Source organism: Bos grunniens, chromosome 14 (assembly GCF_055505025.1).
Source record: "Bos grunniens cultivar Pamir isolate PY7600 chromosome 14, Bosgru_T2T1.0, whole genome shotgun sequence".
Lineage (NCBI taxonomy): Eukaryota > Metazoa > Chordata > Mammalia > Artiodactyla > Bovidae > Bos > Bos grunniens.
In genome coordinates this window covers 30453999-30479537 of record NC_141178.1, presented here as the reverse complement: position 1 = coordinate 30479537, position 25539 = coordinate 30453999, and the positions used below count along the sequence as shown (strand labels likewise).

The window sequence follows — 25539 nt, the reverse complement described above, 5'->3', positions numbered from 1 at the left end:
CTTGTGATGGCATGTCTTGTATACTAGCTTTATAAATATAAAAGAAATTACCCTATTTAAACTCTTTAGTTACCAATAAAGTTTTGGCAATATTAACAATGAAAAATAATCAGATATACTATTAGTGCTAACTCTATTCTTATAATTTATTTAATGCAAATCAAGTAGAAAATCAATGAATTATAAGGAAGCAACAAAGTTTGTCTATGCAAATCTATATCCTATAAACTTAACAGGTATATTTGGCATTTCTGTTACTCTTTAAATACTGAAAATCAACGAGGTGATAAATGAAGTATTGACTAAGGCTGCATTATATAGTACAAGGTATTCTAACTAAAATGCTAAAGAAATATTTCTTGATTATCTGTCATTTATATATACAATATTGGATATAATTTCTTCAGATTAGAATAACAAACAAGGGATTTTTATAACCTTCACATCCCAAAAGTTTTGTAAATTTTGTACTTAAATATCTAATGACCTACTAACATACTCCTTTTTAAAGTTAACTTCTGGCAGATTGAAGACATATGTGAGTGTCAAAACTTTACAATGCTTAGAAAAAAATGTGACCCACAGTAGCTATGTCTTTAAGGTGAAGAAAGATTTCTCAAAGAAGATAGGCAAGCAAAAATCTGTCAATACTCAGTAGCATCCATGCCCTTCTAAGCACTTCTCTTAAGTGTAGAGTCTAAAAATCTGGCAACTACATATCTCCTGCCCTTGCCAGCTAAGACCTCTGCTTAGATTCCACCAACTAAAGGCAATCCGGTGAGAGCTGAAAGATAGGATGGATAAAGAAGCCATTATTTTTCACCAAAATATGTAGGCAAGAGCATGGTGCTGGCAGGTGGTTGTATGTGGTGGCAGCTTCCCTGAATTGCTGGATTCCTGAAAGCCAGAAGTGATCCTTGACCTTCACACTCTCTGCATTTCTTTGTATTTTCCCCTCTAATTTCTTGTACTGAATTTTAGCAACTCAAAATATCAAATGGCTTCTGTTTTACTGAAGACCAGTAAATAAGTCCCAGTCCTTATTATGTTTTTACAAATCTCTTTAGCTCAATGGCAACCCACTCCAGTACTCTTGTCTGGAAAATCCCCTGGACGGAGGAGCCTGGTAGGCTGTAGTCCATGGGGTCGCTGAGGGTCGGACACGACTGAGTGACTTCACTTTCAGTTTTCACTTTCATGCATTGGAAAAGGAAATGGCAACCCACTCCAGTGTTCTTGCCTGGAGAATCCCAGGGATGGGGGAGTCTGGTGAGCTGCCATCTATGGGGTCGCACAGAGTCGGACACGACTGAAGTGACTTAGCAGTAGCAGTTAGCTAAATATACCATAAACAAGATTTTTTCAGTTCAGTCGCTCAGTCATGTCCAACTCTTTGCAACCCCATGGACTGCAGCACACCTGGCTTTCTCTCCATCACCAACTCCCAGAGTTTACTCAAGCTCATGTCCATTGAGTCAGTGATGCCATCCAACCATCTCATCCTCTGTTGTCCCCTTTTCCTCCCGCCTTCAATCATTCCCAGCATCAATCTTTTCAAATGAGTCAGTTCTTCTCATCATGTGCTCAAAGTATTGGAGTTTCAGCGTCAGCATCAGTCCTTCCATGAATATTCAAGACTGAATTCCTTTAAGATTGACTGGTTGGATCTCCTAGCTGTCCAAGGGACTCTCAAGTATCTTCTCTAATACTGCAGTTCAAAAGCATCAATTCTTCAGTGCTCAGCTTTCTTTATAAGTCCAACTCTCACATCCATACATGACTACTGGAAAAACCATAGCTTTGACTAGACAGACCTTTGCTAGCAAGATTTTTAAATGATATATAATTAGAAGGAGATATTTACAATATCGGAGAAGGCAATGGCACCCCACTCCAGTACTCTTGCCTGGAAAATCCCATGGACCGAGGAGCCTGGAAGGCTGCAGTCCATGGTGTCGCTGAGGGTCGGACACGACTGAGCGGCTTCACTTTCACTTTTCACTTTCATGCATTGGAGAAGGAAATGGCAACCCACTCCAGTGTTCTTGCTTGGAGAATCCCAGGGACAGGGGAGCCTGGTGGGCTGCTGTCTATGTGGTTGCACAGAGTCAGACACGACTACAATGACTTAGCAGTATTTACAATATAGTAGAAAAACCTGGTGGCTCAGATGGTGAAGAATCTGCCTGCAATGCGGGAGACCTGAGTTCTATCTCTGGGTTGGGAAGATCCCCTGGAGGAGGGCATGGTGACCCACCTCAGTATTCATGCCTGGAGAATCTGCATGGATAGAGAAGCCTGACAGCTACAGTCCACAGGGTTGCAAAAACTTGGAGGCGACTGAGCAAATAAGCACAACACAGCACAGAAAAACATATACTCCATAGAAAGAAATCCTACAAATCAATTTAAAAATAGCCTAGAAGAACATATGGGCAAAAAAATTTCACAGTAGAAGGTATTCCAGTACAATAATCAAAAGACAAAAAGTGCTTGATAGAAATTAAGAAATGAAATTAAAGTAAAAATACTTTTCTATTGCACATTCCTAAAATTGGTAAAAATCAAAAAGCAGTATCATACTAAATGTTGATAATAATTGGAAGAATTTGAAATTCATGAACTTTGGGATAAATTGGTATAGTCACATAGGAGATATTTGGTGATATTTAGTAAAATTCATTTTTAGACATGTCTGAAAGTGAAAGTGAAGTCACTCAGTCATGTCTGAGTCTTTGCGACCCCATGGACTGTAGCCTACCAGACTTCTCTGTCCATGAGATTTTCCAGGCAAGAATACTGGAATGGGTTGCCATTTCCTTCTCCAGGGGATCTTCCTGACCCAGAGATTGAATCCTGGTGTCTCGCATTGTAAGCAGACACTTTACGCTCTGAGCCACCTGTGCCAATTATGCATAAACTAAATGGCTGATGGTAAAACTTAACATTCATGCAAAGCTGAATCCCACTATATCCCTGACTGATATACAAATGTGTGATGTAAAAATTTAAAAATGGTGTACAAATGTATGATCCCACTATCCCAGAATGATATACAAATGTATGAAGACACAAACTAGTATATTTAATAATATCACTTACTTTATCATGGGTTTCCCAGGTGTCACTAGTGGCATAGAATCCACCTGCCAATGCAGGAGACATAAGAGATGTTGGTTTGATCCCTGGGTAGGGAAGATCCCCTGGAGAGTGGATGTGGCAACCTACTCCAGTATTCTTGCCTGGAGAATTCCAGGGACAGAGGAACCTGGCAGGCTACATGGGGTAGTAAAAAGTCAGACATGACTTAGCATGCACAGAATTATTATTACTATTTTACTAACCAGATAGAACATCAACTTATGTGAATACACAATATTCATAAATAAGTTGAACAGAAATTATACTGAGGCAGAGACTGAACTATTTTCTTTCATTAGTTCAAGACCGATTAACAGATTTTGATTTAATCTTGAGAAAATGATCTTTGGTTTTTTTTTAATTTATTTATTTTAATTACTTTACAATAGTGTAGTGGTTTTGCCATACATAGACATGAATCAGCCATGGGTGTATATGTGTTCCCCATCCTGAACCTCCCTCCCACCTCCCTCCCCATCCCATCCCTCTGGGTTATCCCAGTGTATCAGCCCTGAGCACCTTGTCTCATGCATCGAACCTGGACTGGCGATCTGTTTCATATATGATAATATACATGTTTCAGTGCTATTCTCTCAAATCATCCCACCCTCATCTTCACCCACAGAATCCAAAAGACTGTTCTAATATATCTGTGTTGCTTTTGCTGTCTTGTATATAGGGTTATTGTTATCATCTTTCTAAATTCTATATATATGTGTTAGTATACTGTATCGGAGAAGGCAATGGCAACCCACTCCAGTACTCTTGCCTGGAAAATCCCATGGACGGAGAAGCCTAGTAGGCTGAAGTCCATGGGGTCACTAGAGTTGGACATGACTGAGCGACTTCAATTTCACTTTTCACTTTCATGCAATGGAGAAGGAAATGGCAGCCCACTCCAGTGTTCTTGCCTGGACAATCCCAGGGACCGGGAATCCTCCTGGTGGGCTGCCATCTATGGGGTCGCACAGAGTCGGACACGACTGAAGTGACGCAGCAGCAGCAGCAGCAGCATACTGTATTGGAGAAGGCAATGGCAACCCACTCCAGTACTCTTGCCTGGAAAATCCTATGGACAGAGGAGCCTGGTAGGCTGCAGTCCATGGGGTTGCGACGAGTCGGACACGACTGAGCGACTTCACTTTTACTTTTCACTTTCACGCATTGGAGAAAGAAATGGAAACCCACTCCAGTGTTCTTGCCTGGAGAATCCCAGGGATCGCGGAGCCTGGTGGGCTGCCATCTATGGGGTTGCACAGAGTCGGACACAACTGAAGCGACTTAGCAGCAGTATACTGTATTGGTGTTTTTTCTTCTGGCTTACTTCACTCTGCATAATAGGCTCCAGTTTCATCCACCTCATTAGAACTGATTCAAATTGATCTTTGAATCCCTGCATGATACATAACCCATAGAAACACTTGCATATGTTCAAATGAGGACATGGAAGTGTAGCATTTTTAAACAGTGAATAATGTAAGCAATATAGCAATATAGATACCCACCAGCTGGAGAACAAGTAAATCAATTTTAGGGTATACATCCAATGGAATATCACTGGTAGTTAAAATGAGTAAACTGTATGTGTAAGTATATGTGTGTGTAAATATAATAGTAAAAACACAATGCTGCACACACACACACACAAAAGCCTCAGAAGAATGTTATTTTAATTACATAATTTATAAAATGTGTAAATGCTTACAAACCATACTGTATATTGTTCATTGAAATACAGATGTTTTAAAATATAAATTGGACTTTCCTGGTGGCGCAGTGGTAAAGAATCCACCTGCCAATGCAGGAGATGAAGGCAATGGCAAGCCACTCCAGTATGCTTGCCTGGGAAACGCCATAGACTGAGGACCCTGGCAGACTACAATCCATGGGGTCACAAAGAGTTGGATGTGACTTGGAGACAAAACATGTAAATTATATGTAAAAATAATATACTAATTCAGAATATTTGCTAGTTCTCAGTAGAGAAAGACTAGAAAGGAATTAGAACCAAACATAAATGGAGTTTTAAGTTACTTAACATTAGACTAAGATCATGACATCTGGTCCAATTACTTCATGGCAAATAGTTTGGGAAACAATGGAAACAGTGACAGACTTTATTTTGGGGGGCTCCAAAATCACTGTAGATTGTGACTGCAGCCATGAAATTAAAAGACGCTTGCTCCTTGGGAAAAAAAAGCTATGAACAACCTAGACAGCATGTTATAAAGCAGAGACATTACTTAACCAACAAAAGTCCGTCTAGTCAAAGCTATGGTTCTTCCAGAAGTTGTGTATGGATGTGAGAGTTGGACTATAAAGAAAGCTGAGCACTGAAGAATTTATGCTTTTGAACTGTGGTGTAGGAGACGGCTCTTGAGAGTCCCTTGGACTTTAAGGAAATCAAACCAGTCAATCCTAAAAGAAATCAGTTCTGAATATTCTTTGGAAGGACTGATGCTGAAGTTGAAACTCCAATACTTTGGCCATCTGATGCAAAGAACCGACTCATTTGAAAAGACCCTGATGATGGGAAAGATTGAAGGTGGGAGGAGAAGGGGATGACAGAGGATGAGATGGTTGAATGGTATCACCAATGCAATGGACATGAGTTTGAGTAAACTCTGGGAATTGGTGATGGACAGGGAAGCCTGGTGTGCTGCAGTCCATGGGGTTGCAAAGAGTCACATGACTGAGCAACTGAACTGAACTGACTGAAGTGAACTGAGCATTATTTATGGATAACAATATTAATGTGAATATGAATCAATTAGTATAAATATTAATCTGAAAAGTAATCTGAACTAATATTACTATTAATCTGAAGCAGCTATCAATAGAACCAGATGATGAAGTTATTTTATCTTTCTCTTCTCTTGTAGATATCAAATAGTAATTTTTAAATGTTAGGAATCTTTAAAGAAGATTTCTGCTTTATGATGGCAGGAAGGAAATTAGAACTCAGTTTAAGTTATTCAGCAAGTCAAAAAGATTTAGATAAATGAGAATTTTCAGTTCATTTTTGCTCCAGAAGTTTTAATTTCATCACAGTATCAAATTTCACAAGGAATGGTGAATATTTAAGAATATGTGGTTTTTCATACACATCTTTATTTAATTGTCAGTTTCATGTATTTGAGCTTTTCAGTGAAAAGACTGGCAGCTGAATGTTTCCATAAAGATAAGGCACTTCTGAATATTTATGAATAAGCAACAATAATTCCACCAAATTGGACTAAATTGTGTTGTGCTTTGTAGCTTACATACTATTGTCCCTGTGCATTTTCATCTACAATGCAAAGTATTATAAATTATCTTAATTTGCAGAGAGTGTCTCCATTATACCTCATCACCAGCAATTGCCAACCACATTTACAGAACATTCAAATTAAAGGAGGATGAATTTGGTAATAAACCTTGAAAAGAGAGCTTGATTTCCATTTTTATTTTGATAAATGATACGTGGTAAAACTCAAAAGTGGCTGAATCTTGAATAATAAACTGAATATTATGTCTGGTAGAAGGAATTCAAGCTTGTTACTTTTGAGCAGAGATATTTTAAATGTACTCTTTACTATGCAGAGTCATACAAAATATGTCCTAAAATTTTGTTACTACTTCTACTGTTTCTACTTCTGTTATTGCAAGACTGACTTGCTCAGCAACCTCCGACCTCTTGTATGACTCTGTTTGAAGCTGTTGGTATTTGCCTTATTTTAACATATTTCCACCCAAATGAGGTTGCCACAGATTAATCCATACAGGAATTTCCTGCAGTTTTTTTTTAACTCTATCATAAATTTCAGTTTTTCATCAAAATTACTTTAGCTTATTTTTCAGATGTCGCTTAGAGATAACTGCCCTGAGAAACACATTCATTCATGAACATTATTGAACATTTGTTATGTGCCAGATTTTGTGCTGTGAAGGCTTTGTGGGAAAGAGAAAAAAGTGAAATAAGTCCAATCTATAAGAAAAAAAGAAAATAAATGATTGTAAATTAATGAAGATATGTGAAATAGTTCTATTGGTTGACAGAGGAAGGAAAGATGAAGAACCTTTCAAAGAGACCAAGAGGAGGCTCCTTATGTTCTCCAAGAGCTAAGGTAGCCCTCAGCATACAGAAATTAAAGTATAAATTTGGTACTTTTAGCTGTACATTTCTGGTAAATGTATGCTTGTTTTGACACTAGGAAGTCGGTACTACAAATTAATGACTTGTCATCAGTGAGCTAATACATGCTTTTTTGCTTTCTAGTTCAAATTTAGATTAATTTGGTCAAGGATCTATGCCCACAAAAAAAGAGATCTCTTTTTGATTATCATATGATTTAAGATGCACAAAAGTCATTCTCTTCTCCTATATTATTTGTCTTGAAATCATAGATTTCCCTCATCCATGAAGCTATCTAGAATTTTATCACAGTCCTCTAGTATCAGAAGTTATAACTGATATAATTTAACATCTAGTTGGGAAATAATGATGGACAAGGAAAGCTGGCACACTGCAAACCATGGGATCACAGAGAGTTGGACATGACTTAGTGACTAAACAATAACAAGCAGTTAATTATCTTTGTCACATTATATCATTTATCTTGTTGTTGTTATTGTTTAGTGGCTAAAGTCAAGTCTGACTCTTTTGTGACCCCATGGACTGTGGCTTTGCCAGGCTCCTCTATCCATGGGATTTACCAGGCAAGGATACTGGAGTGGGTTGTCGTTTTCTTCTCCAGAAGATCTTCCTGACTCAGGGATCAAACCTGTGTCTCCCGCACTGGCAGGCAAATTATTTGCCATTTTGTCACAAGGGAAGCCCATCATTTAACTTACATTTATAGAATTTATAAAACACTAGGTACAGAATTCTATAGCTAGAAGATTTAGATTTTTGTAACTAGTGTCATATTTGATTTACCTTCTGAAGTACCCTTTTCTAGTTCTTTCGGGATCTTAGGAGCAAATTGTGCTATGAATGTTTCATTTTTAATATTCACCTTTATTAATTTTATTCTGAATAGGCACACTAGGTGTACTGGATCTAAAGAGATTAATTATTATTTAAGTGAGAAAATTGATGAATTAAATATAATAATAGTAATAAGTATGTCAGCATCCCTTTGACCTAGTCCTTACCTCTGTGGTAACACAATGAAAATCAGATGGAAAAACTTACCACGTGACCAGGGACGGGGAATAAGGAAAAATGGACTTGTTGTGCTTGAGAGAGTTATCTCTCTCTCCTCTCCTGAAAGGAGGAAGGAAAACTTTTGCTCTTTGGAGATGGGATGGAAATAATTCTGTTTTTATTCTAACCTTAGTAATGTACATTTAGGGTTTCAGCAGTCAGATTAACCTCCTGTGCCTCCAGTTTTTATAATTTAGAGATTTCTGTAAAGTCCTGGGTCTCATTCTTCCTTAAGATGTAAACACAGATCCCCTCCAGAGGTACCTTAATCTCTTTGGGGTTATCTCACTACTCATATAAACATATCTTCTCAATCACAAGCTTCCAGCTAAAGTCATGTGGAAAGCCCCAACTCTTCAGAAATCAAAAATATGTATTTTTATGAACTACTTTTTTTTTTCTTGTGAGAAATTTTGAGAATTGTGTATTCTGAAGGCAGAATATAAACATTCAGAGGTCTTCAGACTGATTACTGGGTTGTATTAACTCTTGCTAGTTTTTTTTAAATATGTCTATTTCATTTTCTTCCAAGACTGTATAAGTAAAGCAATCTAAAGTTATGTTTGCATTGGATGTATTTGTTACCTGAACAGTTGTGGTTTCACATATTTCATATGAATTTTAAACTTTTCATGATTTGATCCTAATAGTTACATTGGTCAGAATCTATTAGTTGCAAATCACTTGAAGCAGGCAAGAATGTTAGTACTATAACACGTTATGATATAGTCACAGAGACCATGGGGTATCATTGCTAAATTTGAATAATACAACAAATGTTAGTTTTTTGAGGAAAAAAAAAAAAACTCTCTCTGGTGGCTGTAAGCTATCAAAATTAAATATTTTAAGTAATAAAACAGGAAAAAGTATGTAATCATATTAAAAACAAAAAAAGGGATGATTTGTGCAGTTTTAAATCCTCCTGTTAAATTTTGTCTTTAATAAATTTATATTCTTCTCATAGGTTTTGAACTTTCACATTGTGAGGATCCTGGAATTCCACAATTTGGATACAAAATCAGCGACCAAGGGCATTTTGCTGGTAGCACTATCATTTACGGATGCAATCCAGGCTACACTCTCCATGGAAGCAGCCTTCTGAAGTGCATGACAGGGGAGAGAAGGGCATGGGACTATCCTCTGCCATCCTGTATTGGTAGGATACTGTTTTAGGTTTTCATGCAATATTTCTATGGAAGTGTTATCAAAATATACTGTACCTTTTCAAGTTATTTCATCTGTCCACACCCAACTCATACCTTAATCAAAAAGTTAATGAATACATAGCTCAAATTTGTGGTAAGTCAGAGGGTTCTTTTCATAATCAGTGAGTACCTTCTCTTTTTGGGCAAAAAATAGTTCATATGAAAGTCATTATATTTATCCTATCTTGATATAAAATTTAACTCGCTACAAAATATGTTGAAACTCTTAATCATACACATTTACTGAATCTCATTGACCAGATTTGTATTAATATACAAAATTAATGCTTATGCTGGTATAAAGGCAGATTAAAAAAGCTAAATACTCTCAATAACTTCAAAGACTTTATATACATACCTTTTGAAAAACTAAGAAAGTGTATATGTTTTCTTTATTTTATGTATCATGACATAATTAAATGAATTTCAATACAAAAAGGCATGTGAAAGTTAGTCATATAAGATATATTGCCTACGTGAAATTATAGAATGATCATTTTTCTCTCCTTTGTATAGCTGGAGAAGAATTTTATTACTACCATCCCATAAATCAATTCACAAATAACTGGGTATGTGTGAGAAAGAGGGTGGATAGAAAAACGCTGATAAAGACCTCTGCTTTTTTTCTTTTGGTCCGAATATAGGTGCCAGGCTGGGTGGATTACTAGGACAACAAAAGGAAAACAAAAACAAAAACAAACAGTTAAACAAAACACAAAGTCCTCAATAGGGAGCAAACAAGTTTCTTTAATGATTCTTATTTAATGGCAGTTGTGGTGGCACAAATTGATTCTGTGTCAGGCTCATATGGATAAAATTGACTTAATTTTTTAAAATGGTTTATTAAGGTATAATTCATATTGAAAAAATTCCACATGTTTAATGTATACAGTTTTATGAATTTGGAGACCTGAACATTTTGAGATATATTTTAATGTTTGTTAATTGATATAGTCAACACAGGAATATTCACAAAACTTGATAGACTTCAAATAGGAAAGAAATGAAATTCTAGTTATTAGAGGTCTTGCAACTAATTGCAGTGTTTTTGATGACATGAGACTTCTGTTGGTTTGTTAAAACATTGATGAGCAGAAAGCAAACGTTCTTTTATCCAACAAAAATGCAATTATACTGCTTTCCTTTCAGATGCACCTGAATTTTGGATAGATTATGAGGATAAATGTAAAATAACAATCAACCTAAATTGACAAAGCTTAGGATTCTAGAATATGACCAACAATCAACCTGCTGGCATTGGTTATGAGAAAAATGTACACTGATTCATTCTCTCTGAAGGTATTCTTTGCTGTGAATATCAAATATATTCAGAAACTCATTAAGGATTTCAAAAGGATTTCAAACAAAACTATAAACTTAAAAATACTGGCTTGCTATGTTGTCAGTAAAATTAAAATCACAAACTAATACATTAAAAAATATATATTTTCCTTATATATTGAATCAAGCTGAAGACATTTTCATTTTCTGGAAAACTTCATGCAAATAGAAGAACATTTGATCTAGGATCAGAATATTTAATTATTTTTGTAACAAATCAATGCACTTTATGAATCTACCAAGTCAAAATTTAGTAATACCACTGCTCAAGCCTTTATGAGAAGGGTAACCTTTTTTTTTTTTTTTTAATGATAGATGATCAGGAATAAAAGCTTAAAACAGCTGGACACATAATGTGTCATGCTGATGATTTTCATGACAATAGAAGGTTAAATTCTATTTAAGATGGTGTTCTTTATTGTCAATAATTAACAGCTTTACCACTTGGCTAAAATCATAATTATCCATTCCTATTAACCTTAAATATCTATTATGGTTATATTTTTGCCTTGGTCAAATAAGAAGCTTTTTCTTAATTATATGGGTGTTTCTAGGTAATTATGTTTCTGTAGCTTATACATTGAGCAAACAAAAATTATTTTTTAGGCACCATAGCCAGAGGTATTTAACCTGCACACCTTCAATTTTATCTGTGAACATAAGACTTCTGACAGAATATGAACTCCAATGTTATAGCATATCACACTGCTTTATTTGAAATCAAATAGCCAAGTAATATTTGTAACAAAGAAATATGGAGAAAGAAAGAGTTATGTTTAAATTCAATATAAAAACAGTTCCCAAAGCTCCAGTTCTTGGAGTTGCTTAAAATTAATCTGGCAGATTCTTGTTTTTGTTCAGTCACCCAGTTATGTCCAACTCCCTTTGACCCCATGGACTGCAGCATGCCAGGCCTCTGTCCCATGCCATCTCCCGAATTTTGCCCAAGTTCGTGTTCATTGCATCGGTGATTCAAAACAGTCATCTCATCCTCTGATGCCCTCTTCACCTACTGCACTCAGTCTTTCCCAGCATCAGATACTTTTCAAATGAGTCAACTGTTCGAATCAGATGACCAAAATAAAATATTGAAGCTTCAGCTTCAGCATGAGTCCTTCCAATGAGTATTCAGGGTTGATTTCCCTTAAGATTGGCTGGTTTGATCTCATTGCTCTCCAAGGCACTTTCAGGAATCTTCTCCAGCACCACAGTTTGAAGGCTTCAATTCTTTGGTGCTCTGCCTTCTTTACAGTTCAGCTCTCACAACCGTACATGACTAATAGGAAGATCATAGCCTTGACTATACAGACCTTTGTCATTAGAGTAATGTCTGCACTTTTCAACACACTAAGTTTGTCATAGCTTTCCTGCTGAGAAGCAATCATATTCTGATTTCATGGCTGCAGTCCCCATCCGCAGTGATTTTAGAGTCCAAGAAGATGAAATCTGTCACTACTTTCACCTTTTCCCCTTCTATCTGCCATGAAGTAATGGGACTGGATGCCATGATCTTAGTTTGTTTATCTTTAGTGTTCAGCCAGCTCTTTCACTGTCCTCCTTCACCCTCATCAAGAGGTTCTTTAGTTCCTCTTTGCTTCCTGCCATTAGAATGTTGTTATTCAATTGCTCAGTCATGTCTGACTCTTTGTCACCCCATGGACTGCATGCAGCACGCGAGGCTTCCCTGTCCTTCACCATCTCCCAGAACTTACTGTTAAAATGGTATCACCCTCGTATCTGAGGTTATTGATGTTTTTTCTGCTTATCTTGACTCTAGCTTGTAACTTATCTAGCCTGGCATTTCTCATGATGTGTTCAGCATATAGGTTAAATCAATAGGGGGACAGCAGACAGCCCTGTTGTACTCCTTTCTCAATCTTGAACCAACAATTTGTTCCATTCAGGGTTCTAACTGTTGTTTCTTGGCCTGCATACAGGTTTCTCTAGAAACAAGTAAGATGGTCTGGTATCCCCACCTCTTTAAGGGCTTTCCACAGTTTGTTATGATCCACACAGTCAAAGGCTTTAGTGTAGTCAATGAGACAAAGATAGATGTTTTTCTGGAATTCCCTTGCTTTCTTTATGATACAGTGAATGTTGGCAATTTGATCTCTGGTTCCTCTTCCTTGTCTAAACCCAGCTTGGACAACTGGAAGTTCCTGGTTTGCATAATGCTGAAGCCTAGCAAGCAAGATATTAAGTATGACCTTACTAGAATGGTAGATGAGTACAATTGTCCAACGGTTAGCACATTCTTTAGCACACATTCTTTAGTACTACCTTCTTGGGAACTGGGATGAGAATTGACCTTTTCCAGTCCTGTGGCCTCTGTTTGATTCCACAATTGCTGACATATTGAATGCATCACCTTAAGGGTATCATCCTTTAGGGTTTTGAATAGCTCTACTGGAACCCCATTTATTAACAGCAGTGCTTCCTAATGCCCACTTGACTTCACACTCTAGAATGTCTGGCTCTAGAATAACTGACCACAACATCGTAGTAGTCCCTTCATTGATCACTGTCTTGTCATGACAAAGGTCCTTGCATAGGCTAATGAAGCTATGAGCCACGCTGTGTAGGGCTACTCAAGACGGTTGGGTCATAGCAGCTAGTTCTGACCGAATGGGATCCACAGGAGGAGAGAATGGCAAACCACCCCAGTATACTTGCCATGAGAACCTCATGGATTGTATAAAAAGGACAAGTCTGGCAGAATGAAGTATCAAATTTGTTCTCCTCAGAAATAGGTCAATAATAGTGAATAAATCATTAAAAATGATGAAAAATGAATTATTACAGTTACAGCATTCTAGGTTGTCCAACAAAGTTCTTGTTACAAAATGAGAAAAACCACAGTAAGTGATGGTAACTTCTTAACTATATATATTTTATTTATTTTAAAAATAACAAATTTATTATCATAAATTAAATTAAACTAATGTTACAATACAAAATAAACTTGCTTAGTCCTCTATAGGTGTGTATATCAGTCAGGGTTCGCCAAATAAAGAGAGTCAGTAGATCTATATGTGATCTATTTAGCTATCATCTATCAAGAAATGTATTTATTTATATTGAGGAATTAACTCATGCAGTTGTGGGGACTGACAAGTTCAAAATCCATCAGATCAGATCAGATCAGATCAGTCTCTCAGTCATGTCCGACTCTTTGCGACCCCATGAATCGCAGCATGCCAGGCCTCCCTGTCCATCACCAACTCCCGGAGTTCACTGAGACTCACATCCATTGAGTCAGTGATGCCATCCAGCCATCTCATCCTCTGTCGTCCTCTTCTCCTCCTGCCCCCAATCCCTCCCAGCATCAGAGTCTTTTCCAATGAGTCAACTCTTCGCATGAAGTGGCCAAAGTACCAGAGTTAATCCATAGGGAAGATCAAAAGGCTGGAAACTAGGGCAGGAATTAATGATGCAGTCTTGAGGGAAAATCTTCTTTTCCAGAAAACTCAGTTTTCATTGTTAAGGGCTTCCAATTGATTGGATGAAGGGTACCCACATTATCAAGGGTAAAGTCAGCTGATTATAGATGTTAACCAGGTCTATAAATAGCAACACCTAGACTAGTGTTTGATAAAATAACTGGGTACTACAACTTGGCCAAGTTGACACATAAAAATAACCCTAATATTATACTAAAATATAACATCTAAAATCTTTGAAGCAATTTTATCTGTATGAATAGAGCCTACAAATTTTAACCATGATATTCAGTTGTTATTCAGTCTTTTCCAAGTACTGAAACTTTGTCTCTGACCTTTGTTCTTATAATCAAAACAAAACAAAAATTCAAGATGCTTAGTTCAGCACTGCATTTGAGTAAGATAATAACACTTCAGAGAATAAGAAAAATAAATGGAGTAATATATTCAAATATATAAGCAAAAAGTAAACTACCTTGGATTTAGTTTTATTTTTTGGTAGTATAGTAATTTGGAGAACTTTCAAAAATATATTATTGCACCTTATGGTTTTTAGGATGTAGAGAAGTAGAGTAATATACTAAGTAAACTACTTCATTTCTCTCTTCTCTATCAAGAGGATTCTTTCTAGATTATTGCTTATCAATGTAAAATCATTCCAGATTTCCCAATATATTAAATATTATTAAAATAGAGAGGGAATTCCCCCAAAGCTATATATTTTTGTTGTATTGCATGATGATGTTTACATTTTTAATTTGGTGAATTTTATAAAAATTAGAGACCACTTTAAATCAAAAATGGAACAAGTTTTAACCGAAGTAAAATCTAATAAAAATGCCACTTTGACTTTGGGGAGGTTAAAAGCAAAGGAGTTTAGAGTGATTGAAAGGGGAATAAGAGGACAATGAAATTTAGAAGGCCTGAGGGACCTGCAGTAAAGCTTAGAGGTAAGGTAGTAAGATGATGAATTAGTTAGCCTACAACCAGCTATAAGTGAGCAACTTGCCATCTGTTTCCCCTTGTTATATTAAGATTATTTTGCCATACATCTTAAAAAGTTTGTAGCCTAAACTCAGAGCTTTTGAGTGTGTACTTTTAAAATTCCCTAATTGGCTTATTATATTATCATTTATATGATCTAACTTGAGATTCTTGTTTTATTGTACAATGTGTTCTTGCTTTAATTAATACCCTAATCTGAGAAAGCATATACACATATATACTCTCAATAAAAGGAGAAATCAATCCTTATTTTCCTTCAGGTGAAAAAATATATCCTCAAGAAATTTGTATATGTTTATAAAGATTAAACTGTGACTTAAAATTGAATTAATTTTTTCTAGCTGAATGTGGAGGTCGTTTTAAAGGAGAATCATCAGGAAGAATTTTATCTCCTGGTTATCCCTTTCCATATGACAATAATCTGCGTTGCATGTGGATGATTGAGGTAGATCCAGGAAACATTGTCAGGTAAATGAATTTTATCTTTTCAAAATGACTCAGAATCTGAATTTCCTGATCAGACCCTATATACAATTAGTATTAAGATTTTTCTTTTTTTCTTTTTTTTACCATTGGTAAAGAAAAACATGGTTTTTATCTATTATAAAATAGGAGGGGAAAGTATTGATAAGCATGACATACTAATTCATAGGCCACAGCATTGGTTCATATAGCCCCTTAGAAACTTTTCAGTTATAAGAGGGCACAAAAGATGAGAATTTTTCCTGCTGCTTGAGAGTTCTACTCTTTCAATTCTTCATGACTTAAGACACTGTAAATTCAACAGAATTCTGAAATTTTTAAAAATTAAAGAATTTTTGATACTAAATTGTAACCCAGATTTAAAACGGTGACAATTCACATATCAAACATGGATGTGAGATAGAGAGAGAGAGAGAGAGAGAGAGAGAGAGAGGTAAAGAGAGTTGAGTTTGTTAATATAATTGGATTTCTAGCTTTTGGATTAGGCACAAGAAAATTTGATATTAATTTTGTCTAGACTAAAGCAAAATAGATTTAATATGAAGCATTTTTTTTCTTTTATGTGCATTTTTGTGGTGGGGGGCCATTTTCACATTCAGGAGGTTTCCTTTTACTTCTTTTTTGAATGTGAACTGTTTTTGCATTTGTGGAGCAAATCTTTGATTCTGATAAACACACTAAAAAATTGATACAGTGGCCGTAACACATACTATGGCATTAGATAACTTGAGTTCAATTCATGACTCTGCCACCCTTAGGGCAATCTTATTTAATCTGAATCCCACTTGACACATTTGTAAAATCGAGATCAAACTTGTTCCTGCTTCACTGGATCATTATAACAATTAAAGGAAGAAAATAGATGTAATGCGTTTTGCACAGTGTGTGACACATATGAGCTCCTCTTAAATGTCACCTGTCATTGCCACATTTAAGTCATGAACACTGAAAAGAATGTATAGGTAGGTCTTCCTTGGGTTACATGCTGATAAACTGAACATAAGTCGAAAATGTCATAAACTGAAAATACATATAACTAATCTACCAAAAATCCTCACTCACCCTCACCTACTCTAAACATGCTCAGAGCGTTTACGTTAGTCTACAGTTGGGCAAATCATCTAACCTGAGGTCTATTTTATAATAAAGTATTGAGTATCTCATGTAATGTTATTGAATACTATACTGAAAATGAAAAACAGAACTGTTTTATGAGTGCATTATGGTTGTAAATGTGTTGGTAGCTTGTTTTTGTGATCTTGTGACTGACTGGGAACTTAGTTCCCTGGCACTGCCCAATGTCATGAGAGAGTATCACAACTGAGAAAAGATCAAAATTCATAGTACAGTTTCTACTAGATGTATATCTCTTCTGTACCATCTTAAAGTCAAAAATTCCTAAATTGAATCATCATAAATCAGGGATGGTCTGTATACCTAAAGTTTTTATAATTTGCAGAATTGATATAATAATATATTTAATCATATTCTAAAAAAACTATACTGTTGAAGAAAAATGCATTAAGTTTTTATATATATTTTGCATTCATTTTATTTGATAGAATAAAAGAAATACCTAATATAAGCAAAGATCTTTTATATTCTTTATTTAAAACTGGATCCATGTTTAAAATAATCAGAGATATATGGTTCTCCTACAGCCTACAGTTTCTTGCTTTTGATACGGAAGCATCACATGATATACTCCGAGTTTGGGATGGTCCGCCTGAAAATGAGATGCTTTTAAAGGAAATCAGTGGGTCTCTGATTCCCGAAGGAATCCATAGCACTCTCAACGTAGTGACCATTCAGTTCGACACAGATTTTTATATCAGCAAATCTGGATTTGCAATTCAGTTTTCAAGTGAGTTTTTTTTTTTTTTTTCTTAAATAAACAATATAGAAATGTTACTTAAATCCTTCTGTTACTTTACTACTCAAAAACTTTCATTTTTAAATTTTAATTATCTTAATTTTTTTAATTTTATTTTTTAATTGGAGGAAAGTTGCTTTACAATGTTGTGTTGTTAATTATCTTAAATATTCTTATTTCTCTTCTTCTTATTCATCTGGAGTTAAGATAAACCATGGACTGCAGCCCACCAGGCTCCTCCATCTGGTTCAAATATGAGAAAGGAGTATTAAGGTTGTGTATTGTCACCCTGCATATTTAACTTATATGTAGAGTGAAAGTGAAAGTGAAGTCGCTCAGTCGTGCCTGACTCTTTGTGACCGGTGGACTGTAACCCACCAGGCTCCTCCGTCCATGGGATTCTCCAGGCAAGAATACTGGAGTGGGTTGCCATTTCCTTCTCCAGGGGATCTTCCCGACCAAGGGATTGAACCCGGTCTCCCACATTGCACTTTAACCTTTAACCTCTGCACCACCAGGGTAGTGTACTCCTTAAAGTAAAGGTGGTATTAAAGTTAATTCATCTAAGCCAGAAAGAAAAACACCAATACAGTATACTAACGTATATATATATGGAATTTAGAAAGATGGTAACAATAACCCTGTATACGAGACAGCAAAAGAGACACTGATGTATAGAACAGTCTTTTGGACTCTGTGGGAGAGGGAGAGGGTGGGATGATTTGGGAGAATGGCATTGAAACATGTATAATATCATATATGAAACGAGTCGCCAGTCCAGGTTCGATGCAGGATACTGGATGCTTGGGACTGGTGCACTGGGACGACCCAGAGGGATGGTATGGGGAGGGAGGAGGGAGGAGGGTTCAGGATGGGGAACACATGTATGCCTGTGGCAGATTCATTTCGATGTATGGCAGAACCAATACAATATTGTAAAGTTTAAAAATAAAATAAAATTTAAAAAAAAAAGAAGAGGTGGCAAGAATACATAGAAAAAAAATAAATAAAGTTAATTCATCAAGTGAAATCATTACATTATGCAAACTGATAATTTGAATTTACTATAAAAGTATATTTTAAAATGTAAAATTTTGAGATAAGGAAGGAAATGAGTATTTGCCATTACAAAAAGCAACCCTACATTTTTACTAATTTTATTTTCTTTTGTTAAAGATTTTAATTATATATTCACAGAAAACTTTGACAAAATATTTTAAATCTACTTTTATATTAAAGATATCCTACCACAATGAAATTTCATTCACTCTAATTACCAGTGTTGATGGCTTTTTTTTTTTTTTTTTGGATAAGTGGTTAACTATATGCTGTTTCTTAAAAGGGATTTTGGTTTAGTGGCTGAAAAAAATAAATGGGAGCTCAAAATAATTTAGTTGATATGTTTTTACTCTTATTACCAATACACGTTATCTCTTTGAGAAAAATATCTAAGAGATCTTCTAATTGCATAGCCTTAAAAATCCTAGTATTTGAAACTTATTGAGATTCCCAACATCATCTATGGAAAGAGTTCAGACCAGTATTCTTCATGTGTGCCTTAATTCAAGTCTTGGCTTCTTACTAATTGCTGATTTTGGGCACTTCACCTCATCACCTGAGTCTGAGCTCTGTAATTCACATAGGGATAATGATACTCATTTCATAAATAGATTATTAAAATTTAATATGATTATGTGTGCACAGTACTTACTACTGAATAAGTAGTTGGTGCCCAGTAAACTATTACCACTATATGAATAAATGTAAAATTGGAATCCTTTGGATAAAGCATGAAGAACTTATTTAATAACTGGCCTGAAAATATATCACTTTAGATTAACAACTAACAATACAAATATATAATTAACTTGATATATTTTTTGTTCGTGAAAGACAATTGCTTGGCATAATCAACTAACAGAAGTAAATGAATTGTTTTGTGTTAGAAATAAGGCTCATGTGAGAGATGTATACATCAGTATAGATGAGTTGATGTCTTAGATTTGTACCCTTAGTATATCTTTTGAGACAGAAAAAAAAAAAGGAATGAAAAATAAGAGAATGATTATATAATTAATGAACATAAAGGACTTCTAATTCTGCAACACACATTAAGCATTCTTCATATTTATATCTTGACTTTCTAACTTTTTTGAAGTTAGGGACAGTATGTCAGCAAACTGTGATATCTGTTCGATTTCAGTTATTTATGATGAAAGTCTGGCAACTAACAACTCTCCTTTCATTTACCTTAAATTAGTAAGGTTTTACATATAAATGGTTATTGTGATTAAATATCTAAATGCAATCATATGAAAAGGTGCTTCAGGCTATTGTTTGTGAATGCCAAATGCATCTGCTTAATAGAAACAAGCTGCTTTATATGCATTTCTGGAAATTTTAATGTGCATCTGTCAGTGAAATTAGTAATATATTTTTTATACATATCATATCTGTAGGTCATATTAAAGTTATAGAAACAATATGCATCCTACCAGAGTTTTAATAAATCTGCCTTCATAATATTCTTTTAAGATGCATAAAAATATATATCATTGATCAGAGACTAAAAATTGATTCACTAAAATAAAATTACCTTGATAATTAATATATTGTGAATAGCATCAGTTCAGATTTCCAATGTGAAAAGTTTTTTTTTTTTTCATGAATGATTTCTTGCTTGGTGCCAAGAATCACATTGTGCTGTGCATAGTTACTCAGTTGTGTCTGACTCTTTGTGACCCCTTGGACTGTAGCCCACCAGGCTCCTCTGTCCATGGGGATTCTCCAGGCAAGAATACTGGAGTAGGTTGCCATGCCATCCTCCCAGAGATCTTCCCAACCCAAGGATTGAACCCAGGTCTCCTGCATTTCAGGGGGATTCTTTACTGTCGGAGCCACCAGGAAGCCCTTTAAGAATAATGTTAAGTACTTTTAGTATGGTGATCTCATTTAATGCTCACAGAGCCCATATGAGATATACTGTGCTGATGCTCAGTGCTCAGTAGTGTCCAACTCTTTGTGACCCCATGGACTGTAGCCCATCAGGCTCCTCTATCCCTGGGATTCTCCAGGCAAGAATACTGGAGTAGATTGCCATTTCCTTCTCCAGGGACATATACTATGTCATCCCCATTTACCAAAAAAAAAAAAAATTCACTGAGGTTCAGAGAGTGAGTTAATTTATTCAAGGTCATGCCCTAGCAGATGTTTGCAACTGTGGCTCAAATCCAATTCTGTCTGAAAGGAGATTAACACTGTGCCTGGTGCTTAGGAAATACCTAGCAGGCATTACTGCTCATTAATATTCCAGAGGAAAGACAAAGATCTTAGTCATATTTATTAGTTACAGTGAAGTTCTACAATTGCATCAGTTTATATTCTGATTATGCTCCCAAGAACCACATCTAAGGTCACACTTCCAAAAAGCAGATGATTTATACAAGTGAAGAAGTGAGAAAGAAGAAAGAAAAGTGGTATGTGAATTCCCAAAGAGTTCCAAAGAATAGCAAGGAGAGATAAGAAAGCCTTCCTCAGCAATCAATGCAAAGAAATAGAGGAAAACAACAGAATGGGAAAGACTAGAGATCTCTTCAAGAAAATTAGAGATCCCAAGGGAACATTTCATGCAAAGATGGGCTCGATAAAGGACAGAAATGGTATGGACCTAACAGAAGCAGAAGATATTAAGAAGAGGTGGCAAGAATACACAGAAGAACTGTACAAAAAAGATCTTCACGACCCAGATAATGATGATGATGTGATCACTCACCTAGAGCCAGACATCTTGGAAAATGAAGTCAAGTGGGCCTTAGAAAGCATCACTACGAACAAAGCTGGTGGAGGTGATGGAATTCCAGTTGAACTATTTCAAAACCTGAAAGATGATGCTTTGAAAATATTGCACTCAATATGCCAGTAAATTTGGAAAACTCAACAGTGGCCACAGGACTGGAAAAGGTCAGTTTTCATTCCAATTCCAAAGAAAGGCGATGCCAAAGAATGTTCAAACTACTGCACAATTGCAGTCATCTCACATGCCAGTAAAGTAATGCTCAAAATTCTCCAAGCCAGGCTTCAGCAATATGTGAACCGTGAACTTCCTGATGTTCAAGCTGGTTTTAGAAAAGGCAGAGGAACCAGAGATCAAATTGCCAACATCCGCTGGATCTTGGAAAAAGCAAGAGAGTTTCAGAAAAACATATATTTCTGCTTTATTGACTATGCCAAAGCCTTTGACTGTGTGGATCACAAAAAACTGTGGAAAATGATGAAAGAGATAGGAATACCAGACCACCTGACCTGCCTCTTGAGAAACCTTATATGCAGGTCAGGAAGCAACAGTTAGAACTGGATATGGAACAATAGACTGGTTCCAAGTAGGAAAAGGAGTACATCAAGGCTGTATATTGTCACCCTGCTTATTTAACTTATATGCAGAATACATCATGAGAAACGCTGGGCTGGAAGAAGCACAAGCTGGAATCAAGATTGCGGGGAGAAATATCAATAACCTCAGATATGCAGATGACACCACCCTTATGGCAGAAAGTGAAGAGGAAAGACCTTCTTGATGAAAGTGAAAGAGGAGAGTGAAAAAGTTGGCCTAAAACTCAACATTGAGAAAATGAAGATCATGGCATCTGGTCCCATCACTTCATGGCAAATAGATGGGGAAACAGTGGAAACAGTGTCAGACTTTATTTTTTTGGGCTCCAAAATCACTGCAGATGGTGACTGCAGCCATGAAATTAAAAGACACTTACTCCTTGGAAGGAAAGTTATGACCAAGATAGATAACATATTCAAAAGCAGAGTCATTACTTTGCCAACAAAGGTCCGTCTAGTCAAGACTTTGGTTTCTCCAGTGGTTATGTATGGATGTGAGAGTTGGACTGTGAAGAAGGCTGAGCACCAAAGAATTGATGCTTTTGAACTGTGGTGTTGGAGAAGACTCTTGAGAGTCCCTTGGACTGCAAGGAGATCCAACCAGTCCATTCTGAAGGAGATCAGCCCTGGGGTTTCTTTGGAAGGAATGATGCTAAAGCTGAAACTCCAGTACTTTGGCTACCTCATGTGAAGAGTTGACTCATTGGAAAAGACTCTGATGCTTGGAGGGATTGGGGGCAGGAGGAGAAGGGGACGACAGAGGATGAGATGGCTGGGTGGCATCACCGACTCAATGGACTTGGGTTTGGGTGGACTCCGGGAGATGGTGATGGACGGAGGCCTGGCATGCTGTGATTCATGCAGTTGCAAAGAGTCGGACACGACTGAGTGACTGAACTGAACTGAACTGAACTGATGTACATTCCCATTTAAAAGGGACATTGGCCCCCTCTGGCTATCCTCATTTCCTCCTATAGGAAGAAAGACTCATTTTAAAGTGGAGATTGAAATATGTTTTATGTAAAGTCCTCTAATTATCAAAGAAAGCAACTAATCTTGAAGAGATCATTAAGGTACTGTAGTCCAGTAAATCACTTATGTAGGTCAAATTTGGCTTGTAGGTCAGAATTTGCCACTTCAGTGGTTTACAGGAATTTCTCCTTTTCCTCAAATAAATCTGTCTCATGTTACCCATTTATTTGTTTGTTTAGTCTAGGAGAGTCTATTAAAGAACCAGATATTAAGCATATTTATCTCCAACTGTTTCTCAAGTGTGTCTTTCCTTTAACCCAGGAAATCATCTTAGTTACATACACAACACACACACACACACACACACACACACACACACACACACACACCGTACTGTTTTCTGTCCTTAAAGTTTCTTTTACTTTAAATGTTTTCCTGCTCTTTTTTTCATAAATCTTGCACTTTCTTTCAGACTTGGCACCAATAACTCTATTATAAAATGTTTTCTGACCTCTGCATAAAACATTTAAAAATGTTTATAAAACCATCAATTTTTTAAAGCTTTATCTGACCTCCCTTTATAAAATGCATTCCAGCCCATCCTCTAGGCACTTGCTATAGTTTTTTCCCAAGTAAAGATGAGAGAACATGGGTTATCTGTTCACTGTTCCAAAGATGTTTTAATTATGTGAACTTTGCCTCTCTAAATGTCTGTAAAGAACAAATATTTTATTCAGGGTGATCTTGTAGTTTATTGTTCATATCTAAGATGATTTTTGAGAGTAACAGGGACACTGTTAAAAATTAAGCTGAACAATAGCTGTAAACTAGAACAATACTATCCAAGTCAGTTTGTATCATTATTTTAATCGAGTCAGGTATGCATTCTATTCTCTTTCCACTCTCCATCACCACCACAATGCCTGTTCCCCTTTTGAGTGAATAGCTGTCAAATAATAAATTAAGAAGGAATGAGACAGCCAATAGTAGCAAAATAACCTTAAGCAACAAAATACAACCAACAAAATGTATTTCAGTAAACTTGGTACAAAGTAAGTGTAACTGAAATCTAGGTCCCATACCAACTTCATAATCATTGTCAAGCCTCTATCAGCAGCCTCATGCCTTCTATTTCACAATCTATGCATTCTTTGTAGTCTGTCACTTTGCCACTTGGTATTACAATCTACAAGGTGCTTTTGCTTAATCAGAGTTACTTAAGTCTGACATCGCCACCTCATGCTGTCCTGTGTTCTGTCCTTGGTTCTCAGCAGTCAGCCTCTGTATCCCCTACTTAAATTTAATCCGCTTGGCTCATCCCACTTTAGTTCCTCAGGGAGGATATCTTTAGGTATCATGCTTTCATTTGCCCACAGAATAGTTGATTTTGACAGAATATTTTCTATGTCCTTAACTTTTAACCTCTCTGTTAAGAATTTGCCCCTGCTGGATAATACAAGATGCCAAGGCCCAAAGCTTATACTGTTGACAATTCTCAAGGAGATGGATTCCTTAATTATGAGAGGTTGATGTCTCTGGCCTTAAAGAACTGTATGGTGCCCTTGCATTCATTTCCATCCTTATTATTACCACTGGCACTGCTGTAGCCACTCACTCCATTATCTGTAGCTAGACTTTTGTCAACATTTCCATCTGACTAATGTTTTGAAAACATAAATCAGACATTCCTTCCTGTTTAAAATTTTTTAATGGCTACACAGTCATAAATTTAAAATTATAGAGTTACATTTAAAGCAATTTGCACCCAGATTACCTGCCAGCTTCATCCCTCACTATTCAGTTGCATACATCTAGTCATCTAACTACTGTCCTGAGAAGACATTGGCCATTCACATTTCCAGTTCTTCTGCAAACTTTTTTCCATGTTCCTAGTATGTTTATGTCCACATTAAAAAAAAAATCCATAATTCTTAGTCATTTTCCAAAGCCCAGGTCAAATGATACTTTCATTACTGATGAACTTCTAGACAGAATAGTCATTTTCATATCTGCAACTCCCTGATACTACGTGTGTGTTGTATAGAATGGCTATATAACCTAGTTTGCCCAAGACAGTTCTGATTTATGCCTCTTTTCTGGGCATCCTGACTAGTTTGCCATTTGGGCTGTATTTTCCATTTGTAACAAAGTATCATTATTAATATTTCTGTTAAAATAACAGATATATTTATTAGCTGTATCTTTGTATTTGATCTCATCGGAGAAGGCAATGGCACCCCACTCCAGTACTCTTGCCTGGAAAATCCCATAGATAGAGGAGCCTGGTGGGCTGCAGTCCATGGGGTCGCTAACAGTCAGGCACGACTGAGCGACTTCACTTTCACTTTTCACTTTCACGCATTGCAGAAGGAAATGGCAACCCACTCCAGTGTTCTTGCCTGGAGAATCCCAGGGGCGGGGGAGCCTGGTGGGCTGCCGTCTATGGGGTCGCACAGACTCGGACACGACTGAAGCGACTTAGCAGCAGCAGCAACAGAAGCA

At 36.4% G+C, this 25539-nt stretch overlaps 1 protein-coding gene across 3 annotated transcripts in view; it reads left to right on the top strand.

The window, feature by feature from the left end:
* Positions 1 to 25539, top strand: part of CSMD3 (CUB and Sushi multiple domains 3) — a 1478779-nt gene that overhangs the window by 1083917 nt on the left and 369323 nt on the right. For all 3 annotated transcript variants that reach the window (XM_086335396.1, XM_086335395.1, XM_086335397.1), the window contains 3 exons: positions 9294 to 9485; positions 15662 to 15788; positions 17465 to 17667. In XM_086335396.1, coding sequence (XP_086191522.1) covers positions 9294 to 9485; positions 15662 to 15788; positions 17465 to 17667 — 522 coding nt within the window. The remainder of the gene's footprint in view (positions 1 to 9293; positions 9486 to 15661; positions 15789 to 17464; positions 17668 to 25539) is intronic.